The sequence below is a fragment of the Magnolia sinica genome, chromosome 6 (genome assembly GCF_029962835.1).
Source record: "Magnolia sinica isolate HGM2019 chromosome 6, MsV1, whole genome shotgun sequence".
Lineage (NCBI taxonomy): Eukaryota > Viridiplantae > Streptophyta > Magnoliopsida > Magnoliales > Magnoliaceae > Magnolia > Magnolia sinica.
In genome coordinates, this window is record NC_080578.1 from 46,956,726 (window position 1) to 46,982,595 (window position 25,870).

The window sequence follows — 25,870 nt, forward strand, 5'->3', positions numbered from 1 at the left end:
AAACTATAAAAGAGCATGAAGGAAACATCTCTTCACCTTCTGAATCCGAAGAGGTGAACCAGTATGTATATGAAAAATTAGATAATAGTTCGGATGGATCGGATGACGATGCAGGAACTTATAATTATGTGCTAAGAACAGGAAGGCACTAATCCTATAGAGGTTATTAGTTGTAATTTGTGAACAATGTAATTATCGAAGCTTTATAATTATAATTTATGCATTATATATATTTTATTGTTTTGTTCAACTTCAAAATCAAATATGAAATCAAATTCAAATTCGAATCAAACTCAATATATAACTTGAACTCAAACTTGAACTCGGCTCGAACTAGGGGTGCACATCGAACCGGTAGAACCGTGGAACTGGACCGAAACTGACAAAATGGTCCGGTTCTAGAGTGCATCGGTTCTGGTTCCAAAAATTAAAGAACCGTTTAGTTCGGTTCGGTTTTCGGTTTGGGGGTATGTAGAATCGAACCGAACTGAATCATGAATCGAACCGTGGAACCAAACCTAAATTTAAAACAAAAAAACCTAAACCCTAAGTCCCTAACAATACCCAACCTTGTTGCATGCAGCTGCCCTCTCCTTGTCGCTAGTCCTCTCTCTTTGTCGTCGATCCTCTCTCTCTCTCTCTCTCTCTCTCTCTCTCTCTCTCTCTCTCTCGCAAGTCCTCTCGCTCGCCACTACTAGTCCTCTCCCTCTCGCTACTCCTATCTCGCCGCCGCCGGTCCTTTCTCTCTCGCTACTCTATCTCTCGCTGGTCCTCTCTCTCTCTCTCTTGTTGTTTCTCTCTCTCTCTCTCTCTCGCCATTCACCACTGGTAGAATTGATCCGATTTTAACGGTCCAATTCCGGTTCGATTATAGGTTGCTAACGGTCTAGTTCCAAATATCCTAGAACCGTTAGAAACGGTTTGGTTCCAGTTTCACCCCAAAACTGGACCAAACTGACCCGTGTGCACCCCTCGCTCGAACTAGACCAATTTACTGACCGAGCCGAGTTGAGCTGCCACTCCAGGCTTGAGGACTGAGTTCGAGCTGGGGTATCTTGCTAGCCGAGTCGAGCCAAGGTGGGCAAAGCTTGACTCGGATCGACTCGTGTACACCTCTACTTGTTACAATTGATTCTTTTTGATATCTATTAAAGTATACAACTGCCTTATATGATGTGAAATTCTTTAGAATATCAAACAACTTGGAAAAATGAATGCCCCTTAAATTCTTAGGCGAGCACATGTACCCGAGTTGCACTACACCAAAATCGTAGAGTGGGAATGGTTGGGTGTTTGGTTTAGGAAAGGATTAAAGCTGTTCCAAATTTGGAATGATCCCAAACCGTTTTAGATGTAAAAAACCCAAATGAGTGCCCAAATTTGGGGGTAATTTTTTATGGGCGTTATTCCTCTCTCTCAAAACCTCATTTCCCTATCAAAACCCCATTTCCCTTCCCCCTCTCTCCATCAAAACCCCATCTCCTCGATTGTGTCTTCAACTGGACTGATTTCCACCACGATTTTCCCAATCCAGATGAAAATTTCTGCCATTGATCATCACCTTCTGTCTGCCATGTTCTCCATTCGACTATGAATTGCTGAATCTTGTCCATGGAAATGGTGGACGTGTTTGGTTTGTCGATGGCCCCGCTGATGTGGCGCAATGTCCTGGAACTAATGTGGCATCTCGCGGGAATCCATCCTCTAGCAGAATATCTCCCAAATGAGAGATCAGGGAAGCGTTCGAACCTTCCTACCTTGGTAACATTCGGCCTTAGCTTGGTTATCCTTTTCCTTACGTTTCTTTGTTTGATGAAATTCCAGTGAGCAACAAGCATGTCAGTTGTTTGATGAAATTCCTGAAACAGAAATCCCAATTAAAATATAATCCTCCTTGCATCCTATTATTTCAAACCTTAACTAATTAAGATACTCTACGTCTAACAAGTTGTAATAAGAGAAAACTAACCATTAAAGATTCTGAACTAACAAAGACTCATTCAAAAGTGCTCGACCGTATAGCCTATATGGGATGTGCAACTTGTATACAAATCTACTAAGGATGTTGCTTGGAATTGTGGGGCCAACAATCCAATAGTTTGAGCCATGTGATTGGTCATGTGGGTCCTATTAAAGCAATCAGATCAAGAGATTGATCATCTAAGTTGTCCAGGGAATCTCATGGACCAAGCGGTGTATGGATGCCACTAGGTCTTGTTGAGCGTTGTATATTGCCCCCATTGGTTCTGTTTTTGCCCCCATTAGGTGAGCACTGAGTTTTTACATGTGCTCTATATGCAGGGAAACTGTTTGATAGAATAGCTATAAGAAATAAGCTTTGTGTGCTCTACTCACTGCCCTTGGATTTTCATTTGGCCCAACTGTGTGGAGTGCAGGCTGGGACAACAGGCCAACATGCAGAGCAACTGTTGGATAAAATAGTATAGAAAATATGCACCGTGTACTCTACTCACAGTCCTTGGATTTTCATTTGAACGTACATTTTTCAATTTTGGTTTAGATCTGCCATTTGTTGAAATTGGCATTCAGATCTTAGCAACTGAAAAACTTTATACGCTGTTAGACATTGGTGTTTCTGTTTGAGAAATGCTACAATCAATTATGTAGAGTGTGTCTTCTAACTTCTATGCGGCTCCTTTCACTGTAAATGCGGCGAAAGTTTGTGTTGACTGTTGATCTGGTGGGCTACTGCATGGATTTGCTATAGACCAAGAATCAGAGTGATCTGACAAATGTGGCCATGCAGTTGTTGTTAGTTACATTTGTTGAATGTTGACTATTGCTTTAACCTTTCCTTTTTCAAGCCATTGATTGTATGGCTAGCTATCACAGTCCAACACCTTTGCTTATTAGAATAAGTCGTTTCCTTGTGGTGGCATAGCCGATCAACAACTCTGATCACCATACATGTTTCCCATGTACCATCAGGAGGAAGTTACATAGAACTTCTATGATGCAAGCTACATAATAGCTAGTCTCTTTGTTTTTGTAAACATCATTCAAACTTCCTGTGGATTCATGAGCATTTGAATGCCCGTGGTTGAAAATTACATTGAAGGGACAACCCTTTCTATGGACAGAACTATCCATAGGCTATGACCTTCTATAGGCAATCACACTCTACGAGCGTACCAAATCACTCCCCTTGCCAGTGGGATGCTACCTTTTACCCATTGATTGTTGATTGGGCCATGTAACTGACTAATTGATGCACCTACTTTAGGCATTGGTCATGCATGCTTTTAAAACTTTTTTACAACTGAGAACTTGGGTATATGATGGCATTGTTCGTACATACATTTTAAACCTATAGTCGGATGCCAGCGTGAGAGCATTTTTTTGCATCTTCTTTTTTGAGATATTTGATATATGACGCTTGATACACAGGCATTTAGAAATTGTGCGAAGTATTATCCCCAAGTCATCCCAACATCAGATTTTTTTTTGAACAATCCTCACCTCTGATTTGCAAACACTTGTTTGTTGTAGTAGAATTGTGGATAATTTCATTTTTAACCTTCTAATAAATATCCCCACTTTCTCTTTTTACATGTCATGTGTTTTTCCTGCTCAACCATACAAAAAAAATAGTTACATGTAACTTTTTTGTTATACATGGTGTTTCTTGAATAATTTTGTACGTCAAAAAAAAATATTTGTTATAACAGTCCGGATTAATTTTCTTACCCTTTCATCCATGCAATGCAAACAGATGTATTCCTTATAGGCTGAAAGAAAATGAAGACAATCTCACTGTTGACTTAGAAAATAGGTTGGAAGTTCTTATGATTTCTTCCCCAAAATTTCGAAGCTTTTTTGTGGGGATGGGATGATCTGTCATCATCCCATATTCTTTCTTGTGGTGCTTCATGTGTATCTTCATTTATTTATTTTCGCTTGTTTTAATAAACTCTTGCCATCTTTCAAAATAAATAAATAAATCAAATGTGTTCCTTGTTATTCAAGGGCGGTTCAAGGTTGCAGGTTGATGCTACAACTAGATGATTGATTTCCAATCATTCTAATTTCAGAAAATTAAAAGAAAAAAAGAAGAAGAAGAAGAGATAACTATGTGGAATCACTCCACAACACCCAATACCTTGGGCACTTTTAAGGTACTGTACCATTAGAAATTGAATCCAGTTTCAATAAACAATAATTAACTAAAGTTTCATTCAATTATACAAAGAAAGATCATCTTCACATTCTCATTGGCAAGGTTATATCGGCCTTTACGAGTCTTCTACTATTAATTAAAGAAACCTAAACTTCAATCCTAATGGCTAAGATAAGCCTTTTCCTCCACTTTAATTTATGTATGATTGTATGCTAATCTCTGTTTCATTGTAAGGCAAACTCTCCTGTGTCATGGTCTATCAACAGCCCCACTGTTGATAGAGCATGCCCAAAAAATGAGTGGGATGATCCCATCCTTGCTCAGAAGAATAGTGAGTTCAAAATTAAAGTTCTGATCATTGATTTAGATCATCCATAACGTGGGTCTACTTCTGATTACCCTCATTATAGAAGATTTTTTTTTTTCTTTTTTCTTTTTTTCTTTTTGGATGATCCTAACTGCCATTCAATGGTTGGAGAAATTGATGATCCATATTGATCAAACTACAAATCATCTTGATCATTATCTAGACCAACCATCATGTAGCCCATACTTTATTATCCATAACTCTCAAAATTATCCCTTTTGTTTGTCAGTCTTACTCATACCCAACAAAAGAAAATACCACATGCCCTTTTGTGATTCCATAGTCAATGCACATATGATAATCTCGAGATCATGAAAGTTTAATTATTATTACTTTTTTATCTGTGATCATGGATTCAGTGTGATCAGCTGCCATCTCGATCGAGTGTGGAAACGAGAACTTTTTTATCCCGCTGCTGAGAAAATGTAATTTAAGGCACTAACCCTTTAATTTACTTTGAAAAGTTAATAGTGAATTTGAGGCATCATTGTTGTGTAGATGGGCTGCCTAGCCAACATCTATATTTGTATGTATGTGCAGTCAACTTACCATCTGAACATGTGGTCCATGTAATGTTGTAGGTGGTGCATCAATTTCTCTCACATACATTGCTGCCGAAAGGATCATTCCTGGTTACTTGATTTACACACCCTGTTATTTTAGCAGCCCATGTAAACCAGAACTATCAAAGAAATGATTCTTATTGTTGTGTTGTTCTTTATACATTAATGCATGCAGATATGATAGGGGCATGAGTTCAGCTAAAGCTGCTCTAGAGAGTGATACCAGGGTGAGATTTTTGTAGCTGGCCGGTCTGCTGCATTCAACGCAGAATCTATATTTTCCCAAAGCCAATGGGGCTGTATTTATAACATTTTCTGATATGGCAGGTGCTTGCATTTGAAGCAGGAAGGCACCACAACATTTATATCAATGTTTGCACCCAACATGACTTGCATTTTTAGCAATTCCATCTCATTTTTGTTTTCTTCTGCCATATTAAGTTGTTTACTTATGCGGGGATTTGAGCTTCAACAATTTAAGTGGACAAATTTCAGAGTCTCTCTTCAATATAAGTTCACGTGTTTACTTGTAAGAATCAAACAGCCTTTCCTCAATCAAATGTTCTTTACATAATTCTCTTCGATGTATGTATTTCATCATCATGATTTTCAGGTTTCTTGGAAACAACAGCTTGTACCAACTCACACCATCTAACATATCTATAGATAATTATTATTTTTTTGTTATTTGGGATGTAATCAAACAGCCTTTCCTCAATCAATGCTTTTAACCCAATGCTTTCGTCCTAGATTTATTTATTTTTCCACTACCAAGTAATACTCACAGCAGTTCTGCTTATGGAAAATAGTTGTATGTAGCACTGTTTTAAAACCCAGACTGGACCGGATTGTCAGATCAATTTGGAATGAAACTGGCAATCATGGCTGTCTGGGTCACAATAAGATGAAATGCAACTACATCAGTCAAGCCTTAAACCAGCAAACTTCTACTTGAAAATCAAATGCTCTAATTATTACATGAAAATGTGATAGTTTAAACAGACTTCTGAGTTCAAATAGGCCACAACAGGCATGAATCACATACAGAAATGGGCCATCGTCCAGTCAAGATGTTCAGCCATTACCAAAAAATAGACCGAAGGCTGCGGATCATGTTTGGCATTTAGCTACAGGTTTAAACCGTTTCTAAATAGCTACGGATTTAAACCGTAGCTAAAGGGAGAAAGGAGCGGTCAGTGCTGCGATATTTATTTCCTTCAGGCGGGCTCTTATCCCTCTCTCTCCCCGTTCTAACTTCTAAGGCATTCTATTTTTCTTTTCCAACAGAAGAGAGTCCTCCACCATTCTCGTCGTAGAGAGAAATCGAGCCCCAGATGCACTGGGGTGCGCTCCTCTGCGACCAGAAGCTGGACGCAGCCACTGTATCAAATCCCCGCCGTCCATCTCTCCTCCACGAATGGACCATAGTGCATCTTAAGAAATGGATGGATCTTCTCCTAGTCTGCAGTATTCCATCCCTTTCCTTGTAAACCTCTCAGCCTCTGCTGCTTTATTCTCCATCTTAAGCGACGTCCTGATCTCTCTCACCATTCCATTCACCAATGCCACGATGTTCATCACGACAGCTATCGCGGTCATGGCCCTTGGCAAGGAGACATGTGTCTGGCATGCGTTGTTAGGTATTGCTCTTATCGTTTTGGGTGTTTGGATTTATATTTCTTGAGGAATTTTGAGAAGCTGTAAAACATTTTCCCCATATTGATAGATTTATGTGTAGGCAGGAATCCCCACACATATATTCGGTAAGGGCTTGTTTGGATGCCTGTAAGTTGGTTAAGTGGGAAGTTACTTACAGGGAAGTCACTTACAGGTGGTGTTTGGGGGAGAAAAATCACCTGTAAGTCACTTACAGGCAAATCTACCAAAAAACTGCAGGGGCATGAGGGTGGGAAGTCACTTCCCTGTAAGTCACTTACAGGCTCAACGGTCAGATTTTTAAAAAGAGGGGAAGAGGGAGAAACGCACCAACCCACCAAATCTCTCTCCGTCTCTGCAATCTCTCGCTGCAGTTATTGCCTTCTGTCTCTTCTCCTCCTAAAACGGTAGGGTTTCATCTACCCTTTTTTTCTCCTTTGAAAACGGGAGTGGTTTGACGTTACTCTATAAGGCACACTGGCATCCAAATAGTCACTTATACGCACCTGTGTATTTTTTCACATGTGTCATGGGCCTCTAATCCGAACAGACCATGTGATGCAGCATCCCATGAAACCGTTAGGGACTGTGGCCTGTGGTTGGTGATCCTGTAGATCGTTTATCTGGTTGGTCTCACTGTGGCCTGTGGTTGGTGATCTTGTGATGTACTCGCAGTGTTGGTGAATCTCTTAGATTGCACAGTTAGAATGCAAGTAATTTAACGATCTACATCGGTGTTGGTGAATCTGTTAGATCCTGAGCATCAAACTCCTCATTAGAGAATGAGAAAAACTTTGATGATAGAGTGGGATTGATGATGCGCTGGCCCTTGGAAATTATATCAGATTGCACAGTTGGAATGCAAGTAATTTAATTATTAGATTTTCTATTAATGTTTTTAAGTTTATTCTCAATGCTTAAATTGAGTTATTACTCCATAGTATAGATTTTTTGAATTCGTGGGCCCACTTTTATAGCCCACTTGATGATTGGTTTAGCTTAATAATTATCTCAAATATTCGTCTCGATGGGCTTAACAAAATAACATATTTGATCCCATGTTTTTTTTATATGATTATAACATTTTAGAACGATTCCCCAATCTAAGCTATGCTCGATGTGAATAAACAGCTTTCTACCTGTAAGTAACTTACAGGTTATCCAAACAGAAAAAGTAACTTACCTGTACGTGACTTACAACTTACATCCAAACAGGTTACCTGTAAGTAACTTTCACCTGTAAGTCACTTACAACTTAAAAGAACTTACAGGCATCCAAACAGGCCCTAATGGATTTTGTACATTCTCTTTTTTGTTTTTATAGGAATAAACCCATTCCATGATTTGTAAAAAAAACGAAGATCTCTCCATCTGCCTCCTTCAGATCTGAGAAAGAAAAAAGAGCAAAAACTGCTCTGATCGAGGATCTCCGTCCACCACATCAGTCCACCTTCGATCTAATGCTGAATCTGAGGAGATGGCCTTGACTAGAATGAGGGGTCTCTCCATTTTCATTAGTGTTGTCCACAACTGACAGTACAAGGAGAATGAGGGGTCTCTCCATTTTCATTAGTGTTGTCCACAATCCATGATGGGGCCTGTGATATAAAACATCTAGATGATTGAAAGATGGACTGTGTTGTAAGTAATACTAGTGGACAATCCATTCGAAACTAAAGAATTACTAATAAGATAGCTGGTGATCTTGATCATTAGTCTAGTTGGCCCCAATGTGTATGGGTTATACTGCAAAGAACTCCCGTCAGTGAACCCTAGTTGTTTGTTGATTGTCCTACTGATGGTTGATTGCAAGTAATATATAGCCAATGGTAGCAGCAAGAACCATTCTTCATCTCTTCTAGCAAAGTATTGAGGGCATTGTTGTAGCATAACTGGCACATACTTCACCATGTTTTTCTATTCCTTTTGTGTGTACTGCTCAAATTGGTCTAAATTGCTTCTTGTCTATGCAGGATATGGGTATGACTTCATAAAATACACAAATAGGTTTGTATTATCCTCTTACATATGAGGTCTGTCTTCCTTGTATTGCCATGAAACTAGCCATACTCCTCTCCCCCACCCTGAGAAAAAGTATTATTTGTAATAGAAATTGGGTTTCATGCTGCAAATGATCATGAAATGATGTGTGTTATCCACATCACTGGCAAGTACCTTGAAGTCTGTTATCAATCAACTACCTAATGGATCCAAGGGATTAAGTTGAAAGTTTCATGCTTAGTGTAAAATATAGTGAACCATTTGAGACATGTTTCTCATCGTGGAGGAATATATTTTCCCTCATCTGCTCTAAATTCTTGATTATACTTTAGTGACTTGATGAATATTAAGATTTTGCATTCCTTCATCTGTTGAAATGCTGGGCTACTTCTCATGTTTTCTTTTAATTAGTGATGGAGCAAGCAAAATAAGCCCCAGATCTTATAGCACTCTCACACAAATTTAAAGTTACCGCCATGGAGCTGATCTCCGTTCTTGAGCAGGTTAGGCATTTTGTGTTGAATTATGGATTAGGAGTACAACAACTCTGTTTTTGTTGGACTCATCATATTCATATGACTTTCTGCTAGCCATGGGTATGCTTAATGAGATTCCTTTATGCATGACTTTAAAATCACATTTTCATTGTATTTGTATCAGTGATCTCTCAAAAAAAAAAAAAAAAAAAATCATATTTGTATCAGTGAATAAATCTTGATTTCTGATTACAGAAACAGAACTATCAATAAGACGAAAATTCTTCTTGAGACAGTCCCTGTACACAGGCTGGCTGATATATTTGTCGTCAGCTTTGAGATAAGCTTTGAGGAGCAGCTATGTATGCTGGATTCAGTGGGAAGAACTCTGATGGTCAGATGGCTGAGATTATTTAATTGGGGAGATTTTAGTCCATCACCAATCCATGAGGAGGCACATGAGATAAACGATCTAGAACACTTAAAGATTGGTCCATGAGGAGGCAGAATTCCCTGTTTTCATTGATGATTTAATTTAATTGAAGTTGGGTTTATTTGGAAATTGGTTTGGGATCTGTTTGATAGTATTTCGATGTTTGTTGAGTAGAATTCTTGATAGGAGGGAGGTTTTGCATTGGGCTGATCTATATATTGGTTTTTTTTATATATGTAATCATCTGTTTTTTTCTCTCTTGATTTTCCATATATCATGCAGGGTGCAACGTTGGTGTCAATCAAGCCATCGGGGCAGAGCACCGGGTCGAATAGGAAGGAAACAGAGGCTGTAATTGGCTTTGTGCTTGGGCAGAAATCTGGTGAGTGATCAGCTTGCGAAAATGGGTCATTTGTTGGGTGGGGCTTGGCAAAGTGATTGGATGAGGTGTGTGAAAATCATACTCTCTCCTCATTTTCTGTAACTTTTTTTTTCCGCAGAGAAATAACTGCTTGTTTTATGATGGAAAATGGTTCATTTGTTGGGTGGGGCTTGGCACGTGCTATTTTCTTCTTTATATAGACAAATAGTTCTTGGCAGCCAGCTTTTGGAGTGTGATATACTACTCCTATGGATGCGTGATTCGAGCTGCTGTTGTTATATTGTGGACCCTTGTTTGGTGGGTTTGTCCTCTTTTCAACCTTTCAACTGGTTTTTCCTCAATCCGGCCATCCATGGTGAGAGGCCCACTTGAGATGAACTTTGTCTAATTTCTCACATCGGCCAAAATGCACTCAAGAACCCCCAACTCTGTATCTACTTTTTCTTTTAAAGTTAGGAAGGCCTAGAGCTCTAACACTTGCCGTTTTCTTTTTCGAGTCTGGCTTTGCAACCCAGGGCTCTTATCTTTTTTCTTTTTCTCATAAGAAAAATAGCCTCAAGAGCTTTGCTAAGTGCACATGCCTGTGCAATAAAGCTTGTGCACACGCCTCACATGTTCCAGCATGCCAAAGAAGGGTGAGGTCTAATCCACCCATCATGTTCGTCTAACCTGGAACTTGTATTTTTTTTTTATTTTTAAAGTCCAATTAGCACGTGAGCCCTAATACTAAAACTGGTGGATGTGCTAGACAACTTCAGCTAAGTTTTTCAAAGCCGTCCATTTAATTTTTATTTTTATTTACAAACTGTGGCCCACTTGGCTAGTGGATCAACTTGATTCATTAACTAGGGCATCAATATAGTGGTGCCATTTGTATGAATAGATTGGATCTCAAACCTATCATGCCAACCTTGTAGAATAAGTTTATCATGCCAAGGCTCAAAGAGGAACATGCTGCTTTTTTTAACTAACCATCTTCTATAATCAACAGATATGCTGGATAATTCCTCAAAAAATAAGGATAGGACTCATAGGAGGCATACTAACTCTACCCACTAATCACATGTGCCAACAAGGCCCTCAATTTGCAAACACACATTGATCAATGCACACACTATATACTGGACAACTCAATAGTTATGAGGATACCAACCGCTAATCCGGATTCAATTTGAATTTTCAGGGCCCGACACGATTCAATCCGGCTAATCTACGCTTACACATGTTGCCCTTTTTAATGGAAGGTATGTGCTTGATTTTATTATTATTATTATTATTATTATTATTATAGTTGTTGCTGGATGCAAATATGCTCTGCTTGAATTCAGGATGGGAGCTGATTACTTGGGTTTTACCATTGATGAAAGGATTTCTTCCATTTATTCTTCCCTATTTTGATGTGTGGTTGAGTCTGGTGATTTTTGCCTAATGAGCTTCTAACTGATGTAAAACATACTAAAATTTCATCCTACCTTTGGTTTTGGTTGTCCAAATCATATACTTCAAACTTCAGTTGAGAGATAGAGTCATTTTAGGTAGTGTTTGGAAGTACCCATCCTACTTGATTTGCACCGTGGATACTAAGAAATTGCTTGATTTATGGTGAAATTGCAAAATTTATTGCTGACAACATGAAGAATCTAAAATCCCTGTAAGTTACTGTTGGAGCATAAAATTTGGTTAGAAAGGAAGTGAAGAAAGGAAGAAGATTGAAGAAATACACAGTTCAAAGCCAAGTTGCGCGAATCTCAAGTTGCGTGGGACCGCGCAACTCATCATACTTGCGCCGACCTGCACAACTCTCCTCAGGAATGGTTGGGTTGAAAACATGAAGTGGGGTCCACAACACGGGATTCGAGGGCCCACACGTGCGGAAGCCTATAAATACCCCCTTACCCCCTCATTTGAGGGATCGGATTTTCCAGAAGACTAGTACCTCTGACAGGTATTGGAGAGAGAAGAGAGAGAAAGAAGAAGGCCGGGCCACGCTACTCGTTGTGAGTTGCGCGGGCCCGCGCAACTCATGGAGGAGTTGCGCTGATCCCTACAAGGCCGTATCATACTCATTTTTCTGGAATGTCTCAAGTTGTTCTAAATGTTTCAAGGGATTTTTGAGACTCCTTTACTACATTAATGAAGGAAGATGTATGCATGGAGAAGATCTGCACAACTCATCTCTTATGGAGACATAAATGATATGAGCCGGAATGCTGCCAAAATTTATATTAGAATCTATTTAGTACTTGTATTTTTGTTATAGAAACTCTATCCTGGAATCAAAGGATCAAAAGGATGTAACGAACTCAGAATGAATAAATTTGATGATTATTCTCTCTATTCTTTCTCTTTGTCATTATTAAGTAAGATAATTCCCCGAAGCAAATGCTTTTCGTTTCTGGTCGAAATAGTTACTTCCAGCAGGCCTTTTACAATGCTTTGGGTTCATGAATTTCATCTCTCATCAATGCTAACCATGTATTCTTAGGTGGAAAAAAAAAAAAAATCCAATTTCAAAATATTCCAATTTTTATGGGGATGATTGGATCTAATGTTTGTTCCTGTGTTGATTTCTCTTGCAGAGATCTGAGTTTTAACAACTTGACCGGAAAATTTCCTGAAAACTCTGATTTGTTGCCTTCAATAAATTTTATGTGAGCAATCTCATATTTCTATGTACTTCTTTTTTTAATATTCTTACCATATGCTTAATAAACAGATAATTTTACTTTGTTTTGGGTCGCATTTCTATGTTTCACGGGCTTGCTTTGGATATCTCTCCAATTACAAGATACAATATTGTTGTCTACTATAGGTACCTTACTAACAATAAGATGACCGGAGATATACCCCAAGTGGATATTGAGAAGCACAACACGCATGTACGTATTGATCATGAAATGCTTCCATCTTCATATCATTTTTCTTTAACATCTTTCTCTCTCTTTTATTGGTTTATAAGACTGTTGAGCTCTTTTTTGAGGCAGTTAATATTTACATAGAGAAATGTGTCATGTTAATTTGTCCTACCTTAATTAGTTTTTTGTGTTTAAGTTTCTTTTATGGACTTTCATCTCCTATCACTTGCAGGAATTTGGTTTCCAGTTATTCGTCTATTGAAAACAGCTTGTAAAATCCTCTCCCAACTCTACTTCTGATTGCATTTGAGCTGCCAAGAACTGCCTCTGACTTTGCTTGTTTTGATTTAAAACTGATTAGTATCATCCTACTTCTCTTTTTTGTAGTATTGCTTCATGCTTCAAGAAGAACCTACCCTGCTCTAAAAAAGCATAATGTAAGTACACACGCTGTAGCTTAACTATGTGGGAAGAGCTCTGCTATGGCTATTTGGCAGAGTAGGATATAAGTAGAAATATAGAATCCTACTCTCCTCAGATGTGACAATGTAGCACATGTCACAAGGTCCAGGCAATTCAGCAGTTGGGCATCGCTGTTTATGTGCCATGGTCTGAAAATCAGGCTGATATGGTCATCTGGTGGGCCAGACATGCACGTTGTACATGGACCATCTGTCAATTCTTTTTGACTGTCCATTTTTTCAACATGCATGGCCCACCAAATGATCAAACGGGACCACCTGCCATGACAGATACACTCACCTGATGAATGGCCTGCAATGCACACGTGCTGCAATGGCATATGTCACATTTCTCAGCTGGGAACTCCAATATTATAATTTTTAGCCCATGGAACCACCAGTTGGTCTTGAAAAATTATTTGTATGGCCTACAATGCACACGTGCTGCAATGGTCTGTGCTATTTCTACTTCAAACTCGATGCTTGTCAATTTTGTGCATCTTCAGCCTTGCTTATCACATATTGAGCATTATAAATTGCATTTTCCTCACAGATACTGGAGTACTCCTCTTTGATGAATTTGAGGATCCCTACATACTTGACAATTTTCATGTGAATAGTGGGGTATGTTACTGGTTTTGCTAATTTTGATGTGCTTGGTGCTAGCTAGTCTTGAGTTTTGTACTCAATTGGAACTGGTTTACCCCGAAATTGAACTTGCTAAAACATTACATAATGCCCATTGTCGGTGGTTGAAGAAAATAAGTGAAGGGATTGGAAAGGTGCAACTGGGAGTTATGCAAAACTAGCAACTGCATATCTGATGCACTGATGTTAGTTTTAAGGGGGTTACTAAGACAAAAAAATGAAATCTGATTGTTGATTATATCCCATGCATATTTAGAGACTTTAGAGACACAAGCACTAAGGCATTAGTTTTAGATGATTACACCCTTTTTTCTTTTTCTTTTTTAATTTTAAATTTAAATTATTATTTATTTATTTATCTGCATTCAAATAACGAGGAAAAAAAGAAGAAACTTATTTAGAGTCATTGGTGCCTAGGAGTTCTTGAGATAGTTCTCCAGTGCACAAAAAGACTCCTATTGACTTGGTGGTTGGTACTCTGTTGAATCTTTTTTTGGTCAAGTCCAGATATGGAGTCCAACTTTGATTCTGTTAAATAAAATCTTGAGCCGATTCTGTTGTTTCCTGTAAATTTATTCATTTTTTTCGGTTCATTCATGTGAACTGAACTGAGAAATTGGAAGAACTGTTACGAAGATGAGTCCAGGTTTTTGAATGTCGAGTATAGTTGGACCAATTTTCCACTTGGAGGTGCAGTCCTGCTTTGGTTTCTCATGGTTTCTTGGCATCGTAGATGACCATTGCTGGTCTGGCTCCCACTTGGTGACACGCCTGGTAATTAGCTCTTTAAGATTTCGAGCAAGGCTTCCACTGTCAAACAACCATTTACTCCACAAGCTTAAGCTGTCAAAGTGTGGTTTATCAATGCATATTGAGGGACTTTATCACTTCAACACTCCCCCACATGTGCGGGGTGAGAACTTCGCACGGGAACATACTGACAAGGGTGGAGGGACACTCACACCATAAATAGGCTGGGCTTGATTTCTCTGTCCCTGGGCCGGATCTGATTTTTCCTGACCCCTCATGCGAGAATAATATATTAGCGAGGCATATTTGCTACTCTTAAGATTCGAACATAGGACCTTCCACTCTGATACCATGTCAAACAACCATGTACTCTAGAAGCTTAAGCTGTCAAAGTGTGGTGTATCAATGTATATTGAGGGACTTTATCACTTCAACATCCACCACCACTCCATTGACACCCTCCTTTACTTATAAGGAGGATGAGCTGGAACTAGTTTTCATTTGAATAAAGTTAATGTTATTGTAATATATTTTAGTGTTGCTTTGCATGCCAATGGATAGAAAGCTGTCTATTATCCATTGCTTTAATTAGTGTTGTATTGCTGTTTTTTCAATAATATCTCTGCATTATCTATCTACAAAAGGTTTATGATTGTATAATACTGTGAGATTGGTTAAGGTATGATGAACTTAAATTATGTCCATAATTATGACAGCATTACTGGAGAACATTTTCCAGTGAAGTAATTGGGCGACATGTTTTTCCTTTGCAGGTCCTAACAAGTGGCAGGGATAATTTCTTCTGTTTGAATTTTCAAATGGGTAGTGCTATGGCTGCTTGTGATTGTAGTAATTCGAATCCTGCTTGGCACATGTGGCCTTAGTGGAGCTTTTGGAGTTGCAGATGCTCATGTGCAAGGGTGCCAGAATGGTTGGCGATCTGTCCTTCATGACTCTGGAACTCATCCAAGTACCAGATTAGCCATTATATGAATTTGGTGTGCTTTTCACTTTTTTTTTTTTTTCTTTTCAATTAATTAGATTGTTTACACTACTTGTACGAATTTGCTTATTCTTCTGGAACTACAGTCATTTTTGGCTGCTCATGGGGCTCTAATGTCTACTTTGAGGTTAATTTCTAAGTATGATATATGTCTTCTATTATTCTTTATTGGTATTAGTTAAGATGGGTAGATGGGTTTGTGAATGAATTAAAATGAATGATTATATTTGATTGAATGAATGAATGATTTGGCCATTAAGTATTTATCTGTATTAGCTTAGATGAGTTGATCTATCAAGGCATGTACTCCAATGGTAATAGATACAATTATATATATATATATATATATATTAAATACATTGGCTACGGCTATTAACCGTAGCTCTTTATCCGAAATCATAACTGTTACATACTTAAGCCTACTTTTATGGCTCACTTCTAGTTTTAGCTACAAATATAATCCGTAGCTGTATGCCAGCTATGGAAAATATGGCTACGGATTTAACCGTAGCTATTTATCAGCTACGGATTTAAACCGTAGCTATAACAAGCCTATAGCTACGGTATCAATGGCTACGGTTGTGTTACAGACGGAACTGTAGCTATAGGTATTCAGCTACAACGTAGCCTTTATCCTATTTTATGGTTGTACCCCAGATAGTAGAAGCACTCTTAATAGAGGGATAGGTCAATGGATTATTTCCTCCCCACATCGTAGGGATAGAGGCACTCTTGCAAATTTATCTAAAAAGCACAAATCTAACATAATGAGTGAAATGGATTAACCCTACAATCATTGTTTTGATCTATGGGTGAGTTTTGAATGATAGAGATCGTTTTTTGAATGAGTTTATGTAACAAGGACGATCAACTATGAGAAATCCATTCATCTCAGTTTAAGGAAATTTAAATATATCTTAAGGCCAAGTCGTCTTAGAGCCTTAAAATTTAGATTGAATTGACAAATAGATTCCCCACAATGATATACAAAATTGTATAAATAACCATAATTTTGTTGAAAATTAATTTTTCAACTACAAGTTTTAGATGCTAAATATTTGGATTTGAGCGATTGTTTGATTTTATGAATTTGATTATGAGAAAGAAAAGCCATTAGATGGGTTGGAACCAATTCCATGATCAATGGAATCTATCAAAATGAATGAAGAAGAAAAAAAAGTCCTAAAAATTCTTAAAAATCGAACTATATAATAGAACTTATCCGACTTGGTTGATCGATCGACCAAAGTGCTCGATCAATCAAATGTGTCAAATTTTGTCTAGAGACCAAAGCATGGAATTGTGTTGAGTTTCGATTGATCAATGACCAAGTTTGATTGATCGGGGTCTCCTTGAGTGATCTCGATCAAATAAGGGTTTTAATCAAAAGCGACTAAAACTGTCCAGCAATCAAACTGATTTAATTTGGCCAGTTTCGATCGATTGACGCATAGGGTTCAATTGATCGAAGGGAGGCAAAACTGTCCAGAGACTTAAACTGAAAAATTCAATTTTCCATCAATCAATGGTCGATTGATCGAAAGTCCTCAAGCTGGCTTGATTGATCGAATGCATTGATCGATAGACCCTATTGTTTTTTGAACTTAAACTTAAGAATTTATGTTGGGTCACATTGCTTTGATCAAAGGTGGAGCCCTCTTAGTGAGATAGTTTAATTAAATCATAAATCATTCTTTTAAGGATTCATATTCTAGATTCCAAAGCGTCAGACTATTCAAATGGATTCGATATTATTACAAATAGGTGAGTTGATCCCAATGTGTCTCATACATGTATGATTAAGATATATGATATGATTAATTGTGTTTATTATGATTGTTACAGTTGTGATGTAATTATTGAAGTGTTGCGTTCTTTATGATCCTTACTTTATGATATATGCCTTGAAAGATTTGGATGAATGCTGAACATACAAACATACCAATCATTGCTATCATAGATATGTTATTCCTCTCAGAGAGAAACATAGATGACTGATTGTACATGATGATGCATAGACAATGAGGATACATTACATGCATCTATTACGAATGCATGCACACCTCATGCCTTGAATTCCTAAAAAATCTCCCTGGATGGTTATGCCTGGTAGATTCGTTACAAGATGCTCATATTAGTAGAAGTCTACTCACGGAGTAGATGTATGATTACCCATGCCTACCTAGGTGGATATATGACGGGTATAGATTGCCCATGCCTACTTACGGTGGATTTCTGTCGGGTACATTTTTTTGGGTTGGCGGATATCCAATCTAAGCAAGTAGATGATCATCCCACTTGACATGTATCTCATGACATCTCTGCATCCATGTTCATACTGCAAACACACTATTTTAATTTGATTGTGCTACATATGAATCATGTTGAGTTCACTCACTAGCTTGGCCAGCTAACATTGTGAATTGACAACGGTAAAGACACAAATGAGACAAGAAATATGAGTCAATTGTCGACAAATGAGGCTGGGTTGGTGGATGATGCTCAAGATCAATGGTCGTATTTGGTAGAGGATGAGATCATTGCATTAGATGGTTGATACATTAATGTTGTTGCTTTATTACGATGTTTAGTTTCCATTCTTAATATACATTGTTATATGGATTAAATTGAGAATTATTCATAGTATAATGTTGTTGAGTTATGATTGATTATTTTAGTTTAATAAAGTCCCAAATAGGTGGACTTAGACTGATTTTGATGATTTATTTTATAAATATGAATGTTATGAATAGTGTTAATAAAAGAATTGAAAACAGTTGGATGTATGAATGTCAATGTAGTGATGATCTAAAATATATATAAATTGCACCTCTTAATAACTACACGTGTACAAGTCATGGATTGTAACTCAGGTTTGAGGGCACACACTCTGTATCCGAAGTGTAGGGCATGATGTGGGCTTTTTATTTATATATTTTTCCAATAAAAAAAAGCTCCATTTTTATAAAAGGAAAAAAGCTTCCACTATGAATCTAACTAAAATACAAGGAAATGCGCCCGTATAAGGTTTGTCACATCCAATGAGATTAGGGCTGGAAGTCGGGCGGGTTGGGTCGGTTTGGTACTCAACCCTAGCCCAACCCAACCCAACCCAACCCAACCCAACCTAACCTCGGGTTAGGAATTCTCAACCCAAGCCCAACCCAAGTGGGCTTGGTCGGGTTGGCTGGGTAGATATATGCTAATATTTTCATTATTACATTAGTCTATTATATTTTCAATAAACGTCTTATTTTTTTATACCTATAATTTTATTGATTATATATGTAGTTATTTATTTTAAAGAAGTTCATTTTTTCTAAACAAACAAGCTAAAATATAGGACTTCTCCTTAAAAAGCCGTATTGTGTATCAAGCAATCTATTTGGGAGAGAGAAATCCGGTATATCTTGTTAGCTTGAGTCATCGGAAATGATATGGACCAATGAAACTTGATAGCATTGGAATTTCCAATGCCTTCAACACAGATTATCCGCACTCAATTATAATTAATTTTTAAGGAACTTATATATTGTTTGGGTTTGGGTTGGGTCGGGCAACCCGAGACCTCAACCCGAGCCCAACCCAAGTTTTATTGGGTTGGTGTTTGTATGGCCCAAGCCCGAGCCCAAACCCAATACATCCTGCCCAAGCCCAACCCAATGTTGGGTCGGTCACTGGTCAGTCAGGTTGAACCCGCCCAACTTTCAGCCCTAGTTGAGATGCACCCGTTTTAGGAGGCCTAGGCACACCTCACACAATGGAAAATGATCTTCTGATGAGCGAGCCATATCCAATGGCCATGGTAAAAAAGAAAAGCTATCATAGATTTTGACAAAATTTAGCCAATTAAGACTCTAAGCAAGGAAATCGATCAAGTCTGCATGCACTGAATATTTTAGGCACACACATCTGGTTGATTGGTTTCAAGACCAATTTTCCTACAAAGCCAAGCCTGTGCATAGTGTTACATTAATACAAAAGTTTTATGCAAATAATACTTTATAAATAGAATTTTCTCTTATTTTCCATCTAATATCTAAGAACCGTTGAATGGTTTTTTAAAATAATCACAATGGTGATTTCTTGGGGCATATTTGGATACCACCAAATAAGTTACTTTTCTACTTACAACAGTAGATAAGTGGCTTATTTCAAATAAGAAAGTTCGGTTTATGATTAGTTATAATTAACTTTTTTACTTAAAAGTACATAATCACATAAATTATTATTATTTTTTAAGCTTTTTCACTTTTCATAAGTTGTTGAAGAGAGTAGTTAAGAGAGGAGAAGCTGGTAAGTATGTTGTTTTGCCAAACATACTTACCTTCTCAATAAGTAAAAGCTAAGTTGTGTAATAAGTAGCTTATCTTAATCGACTTACCATCCAAACGCGTCCTTAGCAGCTATAATGAGAAATTGACCACTGTAAACGCCACCTTTTATCCAACGTCTTTTCTGAACCCTCCCAAACTTACTTTCCCAGTCTAAATGTTTCACGTAGGGATAGACTAATTGAGGACGAAAATACCCCTACTTTTCAAGATACATTCCTTTCACTCCCTTGTAACGAAAAACTCATGCATGCACGTTCTTTAGATCATTTTTCTTACTAAAATCTCCGTTGAACATTTAGATATTATCATTCTACATTTGCCATTTTCCATCTTTGTTAGGGTTATGTGAAATCCCTCAAACTGGTTGCATTTATACACTTCTAATATTTTGGGTTATCTTCGTTTGGGTTATCTGCAATCTTTGAAAAGGTTCAAAATATTCTTCACTCCAAAGCACCCTTCCTCAACTTGCATTTGACCGGTACTACGGTTGTAGGAGGTACAGATCTTAAAAAAAATGCTAGTGGGTTTAGAGAAATAGTTTGTAGTTACTTCCCTTTGTAGCATTCAACGAAAATTCATTGACTACTTGTGCAAATTCAGCTAGTAATTCACTAAGGGTGCTTGGTCAAACTTAACCATTACACGCTTGAAATTGAAGAAGAACTCACGGAAATTGAGACGAGCCTAAGTCAATGACAATTGACCAACTACTCGTTCAATTTTATGTGAAGTTCGGTATGAATTTCATGTGAGGCTCGTACAATTTCATTTGTTAGGCTTAGTCAATTTTATGCATTACTCGTTCAAATTCATGTGAAACTCACTCAATTCCATTTGAAGCTCGCTCAATTTCATGTTAGGGCTCGCTCAATTTCATGCTAGGCTCGATCAATTTAATGTTTGCCTTGATGAATTTCATTTTTGTCTCGCTTAATTTCATGTTTGCATAGCTCAATTTCGTGTTTGCCTCGCTCAATTTCTATTTTGCCTCTCTCAATTTCTAGTTTGCCTCAATCAATTTCATTTTTGCCTCGCTTAATTTCTTGTTTGCCTCGCTCAATTTTCAGCTCGTCTCACTCAATTTCTAGTTTTCCTCGCTCAATTTCATCGCTGAATTTCCAGTTTGCCTTATGGAATTTCCAGTTTGTTTCACTCAATTTGCCTCGCACAATTTTCAGTTTGCCCCCCACAATTTCTAGTTTCCCATGGGTTAATTTTCATACTTGCCTTGCTCAATTTCCAGTTTGCCTCACTGAATTTCCATTTTGCCTCACTGAACATCCAGTTTGCTTCTCTCAATTTCCATTTTGCATCGCTAAATTTCCATTTTGCCTCGCTCAATTTCCAGTCTTCCTTGCTCAATTTCCATCGTAAATTAGACTATGAACGTTGAGCACTCAATAAGGTTTAGATTATGTCAAACTTACACTTGTAGTCCATGCACTTTAACAGTAGTCTATATACATTTTATAGAATAGGAAAATACAAGTATATTGAATGCATGAAATCTAGTTTCCCGTGGGTCAATTTTCATACTTGCCTCGCTGAATTTCTAGTTTCCCATGGGTCAATTTTCATGCTTACCTTGCTCAATTCTATGATAGATAGCATCTCTTAATTTAACGAGCACCACATGAAATCATTCATATCTTTGAAGCTCTAATCCATTTAAGCTCTAGTTGTTTATTTGAAATTTTAACGCGTTGCTTATTCTTTATTTCCTTAAACTTTGCATCATCCTCATGTCACGCCCCGAACTCGGAAACCGGGCTCACAAAATTTTCGATCGCCGAATCCGGTGCCGACAGCCTCCATAGAACCCCATTCTCGGCTGCCAGCACCCATTCACCGGGTTCCGATCCTAGAATACTACAAGGAAGATTTATAATCATCAGTCTGATTCATAATGAGCATAACCAAAAGCATAACCCACGAACAATAACCACAAAAACACCACTACAAAATCCATTATGATCAAAAACTTTTGAGTACAATGCGTCTGAAAGAAAAATACAATGTAACGAAAGTAACAAAACTCCAGAAGCTCAGTTACACGCTCTAACTACGGCGAGACTATGGCTGCGACTGCGTTCAGGCGTCACCTACATTCATCAATCGTGCATAAGCTTATAGAAAGCTTAGAGGGTGGTGTAAGTGTGTGCGCAATATAAGCATGCTCAGAATGTAAGGTCAGAGTAATGCAGAATCATAGTGATGAGTACATGAACGCAATCAGTTGTACCAAGGCTATGCGGTGCAAGATATGAATGCTATCGGCCATAACACGGCCATGCGATGCGAGATGCAACTCAAGCATGCTAATTCTCATCATATATCAGTATAGTTCTCATTTTGGATAATCACCGGGGTTCAATACACTCCAAATGGCACTGTCGCTCTCCTAGCCGCACAGTCCAAGTTAGCGTAAGAAACCTCACTATCCGCCTGCCAATATCGGGCCCGGCTCGTCGATAGCGGACCGATTCCTCAAGCTGGCAAACTCAACCTAGAAATTGTCCCATCACTCAGGCGGGTAAGGTCACACCCCTTTCCAACCAACCACGACACAGTGGGAGACGCGGCCTCCTAGTATTCGGCCCTCGTGCGCTCATATATCCACTCAGTCTCGACGTTATCCTCTGGTACCATCGAGTTTAGGGATTTTCACCCAGGGACATCTATGGCGCCCGTATGCTAGAACCAAACATTTTCGGTATCAATCCAGCCACCCACGATGTGTCTGTGGAGGCTATGGCCCTGATGTTACTAGGGCATACAATGAGCACAATCACACGAATGCAAGTGCATGAATCATACCATCTGACATGCAACAATCCTGCGCGTACCGCACACTCATGTAGGGCAACTCCGCCTATCAGGGAGTCTATAAACCATCTACCCGAAGGCATGTGCAATGATCAATCAATCCTCACGTCAGGCATACATATGATGCGTATGATCATGAATCATGAATCTATACTAAGCATGTTATATAGTGATGGGCTCTGATCAAAACGAATATAAACCTTGACGGCCTACACACTGTAAGTATGGGCCTATCAATAGGCCCTAGGGAGAGTGACAATGCGGACATTTAACCGACATCATCCTTACAATGTGGGCCTCTAACCATCATTGCTCCCAAAGCATAGCCCGCTATAAGGGTCGACACATATACCCTGGTAGAATCACACTACAATGGGCCTTATGTACGTCCCATTGGGCCTCGACCCATGGGCCTCTAATACATCAAATGGCCTCACAACATGGGCCTTATATATATCTCAGTGGATGGGCCATAACTACATTAAGATGGGCTTAATCATATGGCCTCATAAACGGCCATATGTACATTGCAATGGGCCATAATCCCATGGGCCTTGCACACATCACAATGGGCCCTATACAAATCAAAGTGGGCCTCTTCGCATGGTTTTAAAATAATTTCCAAATGATTGGATGGGTTGGATGAAACACATGCATCATGGTGGGGCCCACACTAATGGAGGGTGTGGTTTACAATACATACATAAGTGGGTTCTAAGTAGGACTCACTGTAAGCCCCGTGTCCTAGACCGTACCGTTCCTTAGGCTTCCGCCGTCTTTCCGGTCGAATTTCGGTAACCTTCGACCCTTAACCGGTATTTGCGCGCGACCTGGATTCTCGTGCTGTCAACCCGAGTCGACTCAACCCAGGGCTTGTACCTTAGCGACCGCGTCGTCGCCGCGGCTCCGATGCCGCGACTCGGGCGCTGATGCGATGCTCTGGTCGGGAGTTGTGGGCCAGCGTTCGGTGCGAGGAAATGCCGCGCGTGCGAATCCCGAGAGAATCTCTACAAGGTGTCACATCAATCAATCTCATCAATCCCATCAATCCCATCATCTCAAGTACACATCAACTTTCACCCTTTCCCAAGCAAGCCCCAAAAGTCAAAAAGTTTCTTACAACCCATAACTCTTCTTTCACCTTTTGCCAAAAAAGTCAAAAAAGCCTCTTACACCCATCCCTCTCTCTCCCATCCATCACTCCATCACCCATCACTCCCTCTCTCTCTCCCTTTACAACTCTCTCTCTCCTTTTTTTTCCAATCCAAGCAAGAGCTCCTCACGTCCAAGTATTTTCCATGGAGAGAAAAATGCATTTGTGAGGCCCACCTTTCCTACCCCTTCATCTCTCATCTCAACCATCCATTTCTCATCTTCCTCCATCAAAGAGAAGCACAAGGAGCTAAGGAAGCCAAGGGAGCAAGAAGATCTAGCGGTGGGTGCCTTGATAGGGTAGATTTTGATATTTTTAAGATGGGCCAAGTGAGGCCAACCGATCAATGGTTTGGATCTCACTTTGGACCCTAAGATGTGGCCGATGGCCCACTTGGATCATCATGATCGTTCCATGATGGGGCCATTCTCCATGGACCCCATCATGATGTTTATTTCCTTGCATGCTTAGGGTCATCTAGACCGTCGGAGAATGGATCTCCACCGTTGGATTTCGATTTCATGAACCCATATGTAATGGGACCCACTTGATGTATGATTTAGTGCAAGGGAGGGCCCATAGTGCCGGGGTCCCTCCATCACGCGGGTCTCACTCTCTATCTCTCTCCCTTTCATTTTATTTATTTTATTTTTTTTTTCTTTTATGTTAATGAGGTTATGTGGCCCACTTGAATGGACCCCACCATGAGGTAGGTATCTTATCCAAACCATTATAAGTGGGGCCCACCTTATATGTGTAGTACCTGCACCATCCATCAGTGGTGGCCCACCTGAGCAGGCCCACCTTGTATGGCAGACCGTCCAGCGTCCCTGGACGCTGGACGTTTTAATGGGAAAACATAAATACTAGCTTGGTTCAAGCTTGGGTGGTCCACTCATGTAGGCCCCACCTTGATGTATGTATTAAATCCACACCATCCATTCCCTTCCCAAGCCTTTTTTAGGCGTTGACCCGAAAGATGGGATCAATCAGATCTTCGGGTGGGCCATACCATAGCAAATGGTAGTTTTCACCATTGAAACCTTCCCTGAAACTATTATACCCCAAAATATGTCCAATATTGGACTTGTTTTGCTCGTGGTGAGCCATGGAAGAACACTGGACGGCGTAGATTCACTGGATATGGACCCCACCTGCAAAATCCCCTGAAAAATCAGAAATAAAATAAAAAATAAAAAATCAACACACAGCAGCCGCTGCTGCTGTGTCAGACGGCAGCAGGCGCTGCCTGCGCCAGCGTCCGGGCGGACGGACGTACGTGCAGCCACCCACGGCTGTGGCTGTGGGCCCCACCTTGATGTTTACCTACCATCTGAACCGTTCATAGGGTGGGCCATTACCTGACGTGGGCCCACCCCAAAAATCAGCTTGATCCAAGACTCAGGTGGCCCACACCGGATGAAACAGTGGGATTGAACCTCTACCTTTGAAATCTTTTTGGGGCCCACAGAAGTTTTGGATCAGGGTGAGATTTGTTCCCACCCTCCATCTAGGTCTACTTGACCTCACCAACGGGTTGGATGGAAAGTAAATATTACGGTGGGCCCCACATGGAGCCCACAAAATGTATGTGTTTAATGTCCACCGTCCAGGCAGCCCACTGTGATGATTGTGTGGGGCCACTGTGATGTTCACAGTTGGGGGCCCTTATGCGTGCGTGTGTGTGTGGTGCGTGCGTGTGTGGTGTGTGCATGTGTGTGTGTATATATATATATATATATATAATATTATATTATATATAATATTATGTGTAATGTATATATATTATATATTATATCATATATAATATAAAGGGGG

At 39.3% G+C, this 25,870-nt stretch overlaps 1 protein-coding gene across 38 annotated transcripts; it reads left to right on the forward strand.

Moving 5' to 3' along the window:
* Positions 1-6,306: 6,306 nt before the first annotated feature.
* On the forward strand, positions 6,307-15,894 carry LOC131248741 (uncharacterized). 38 transcript variants are annotated; one of them, XR_009172384.1, is made up of 11 exons: positions 6,307-6,708; positions 8,698-8,731; positions 9,137-9,228; positions 9,917-10,016; positions 11,200-11,260; positions 12,596-12,667; positions 12,829-12,895; positions 13,104-13,142; positions 13,259-13,308; positions 13,886-13,956; positions 15,504-15,894. XR_009172384.1 is itself a non-coding variant. In XM_058249180.1 (8 exons), exons 3-7 carry the CDS (start codon positions 9,202-9,204, stop codon positions 13,946-13,948), a joined length of 279 nt encoding a protein of 92 aa, XP_058105163.1. In that variant the 5' UTR covers positions 6,307-6,708; positions 8,698-8,731; positions 9,137-9,201; the 3' UTR covers positions 13,949-13,956; positions 15,504-15,894. The 38 variants fall into 38 exon arrangements, 3 of the variants coding, with proteins under 3 accessions (XP_058105163.1, XP_058105161.1, XP_058105162.1); XR_009172386.1 differs by having other exon boundaries at positions 12,805-12,895; positions 13,104-13,308; XR_009172381.1 differs by having other exon boundaries at positions 13,104-13,308.
* The last annotated feature ends 9,976 nt before the right edge of the window (positions 15,895-25,870 follow it).

Excerpts from the sequence above, each read along its gene's own strand:
- LOC131248741 (XM_058249178.1), top strand. The coding sequence starts at position 9,202 with ATGGAGCTGATCTCCGTTCTTGAGCAG. Across the intron at positions 9,229-9,916 it reads TGATCTCCGTTCTTGAGCAG|GGTGCAACGTTGGTGTCAAT; the intron begins GTTAGGCATTTT and ends TATATCATGCAG. Across the intron at positions 13,309-15,503 it reads CTGCTCTAAAAAAGCATAAT|GTCCTAACAAGTGGCAGGGA; the intron begins GTAAGTACACAC and ends TTTCCTTTGCAG.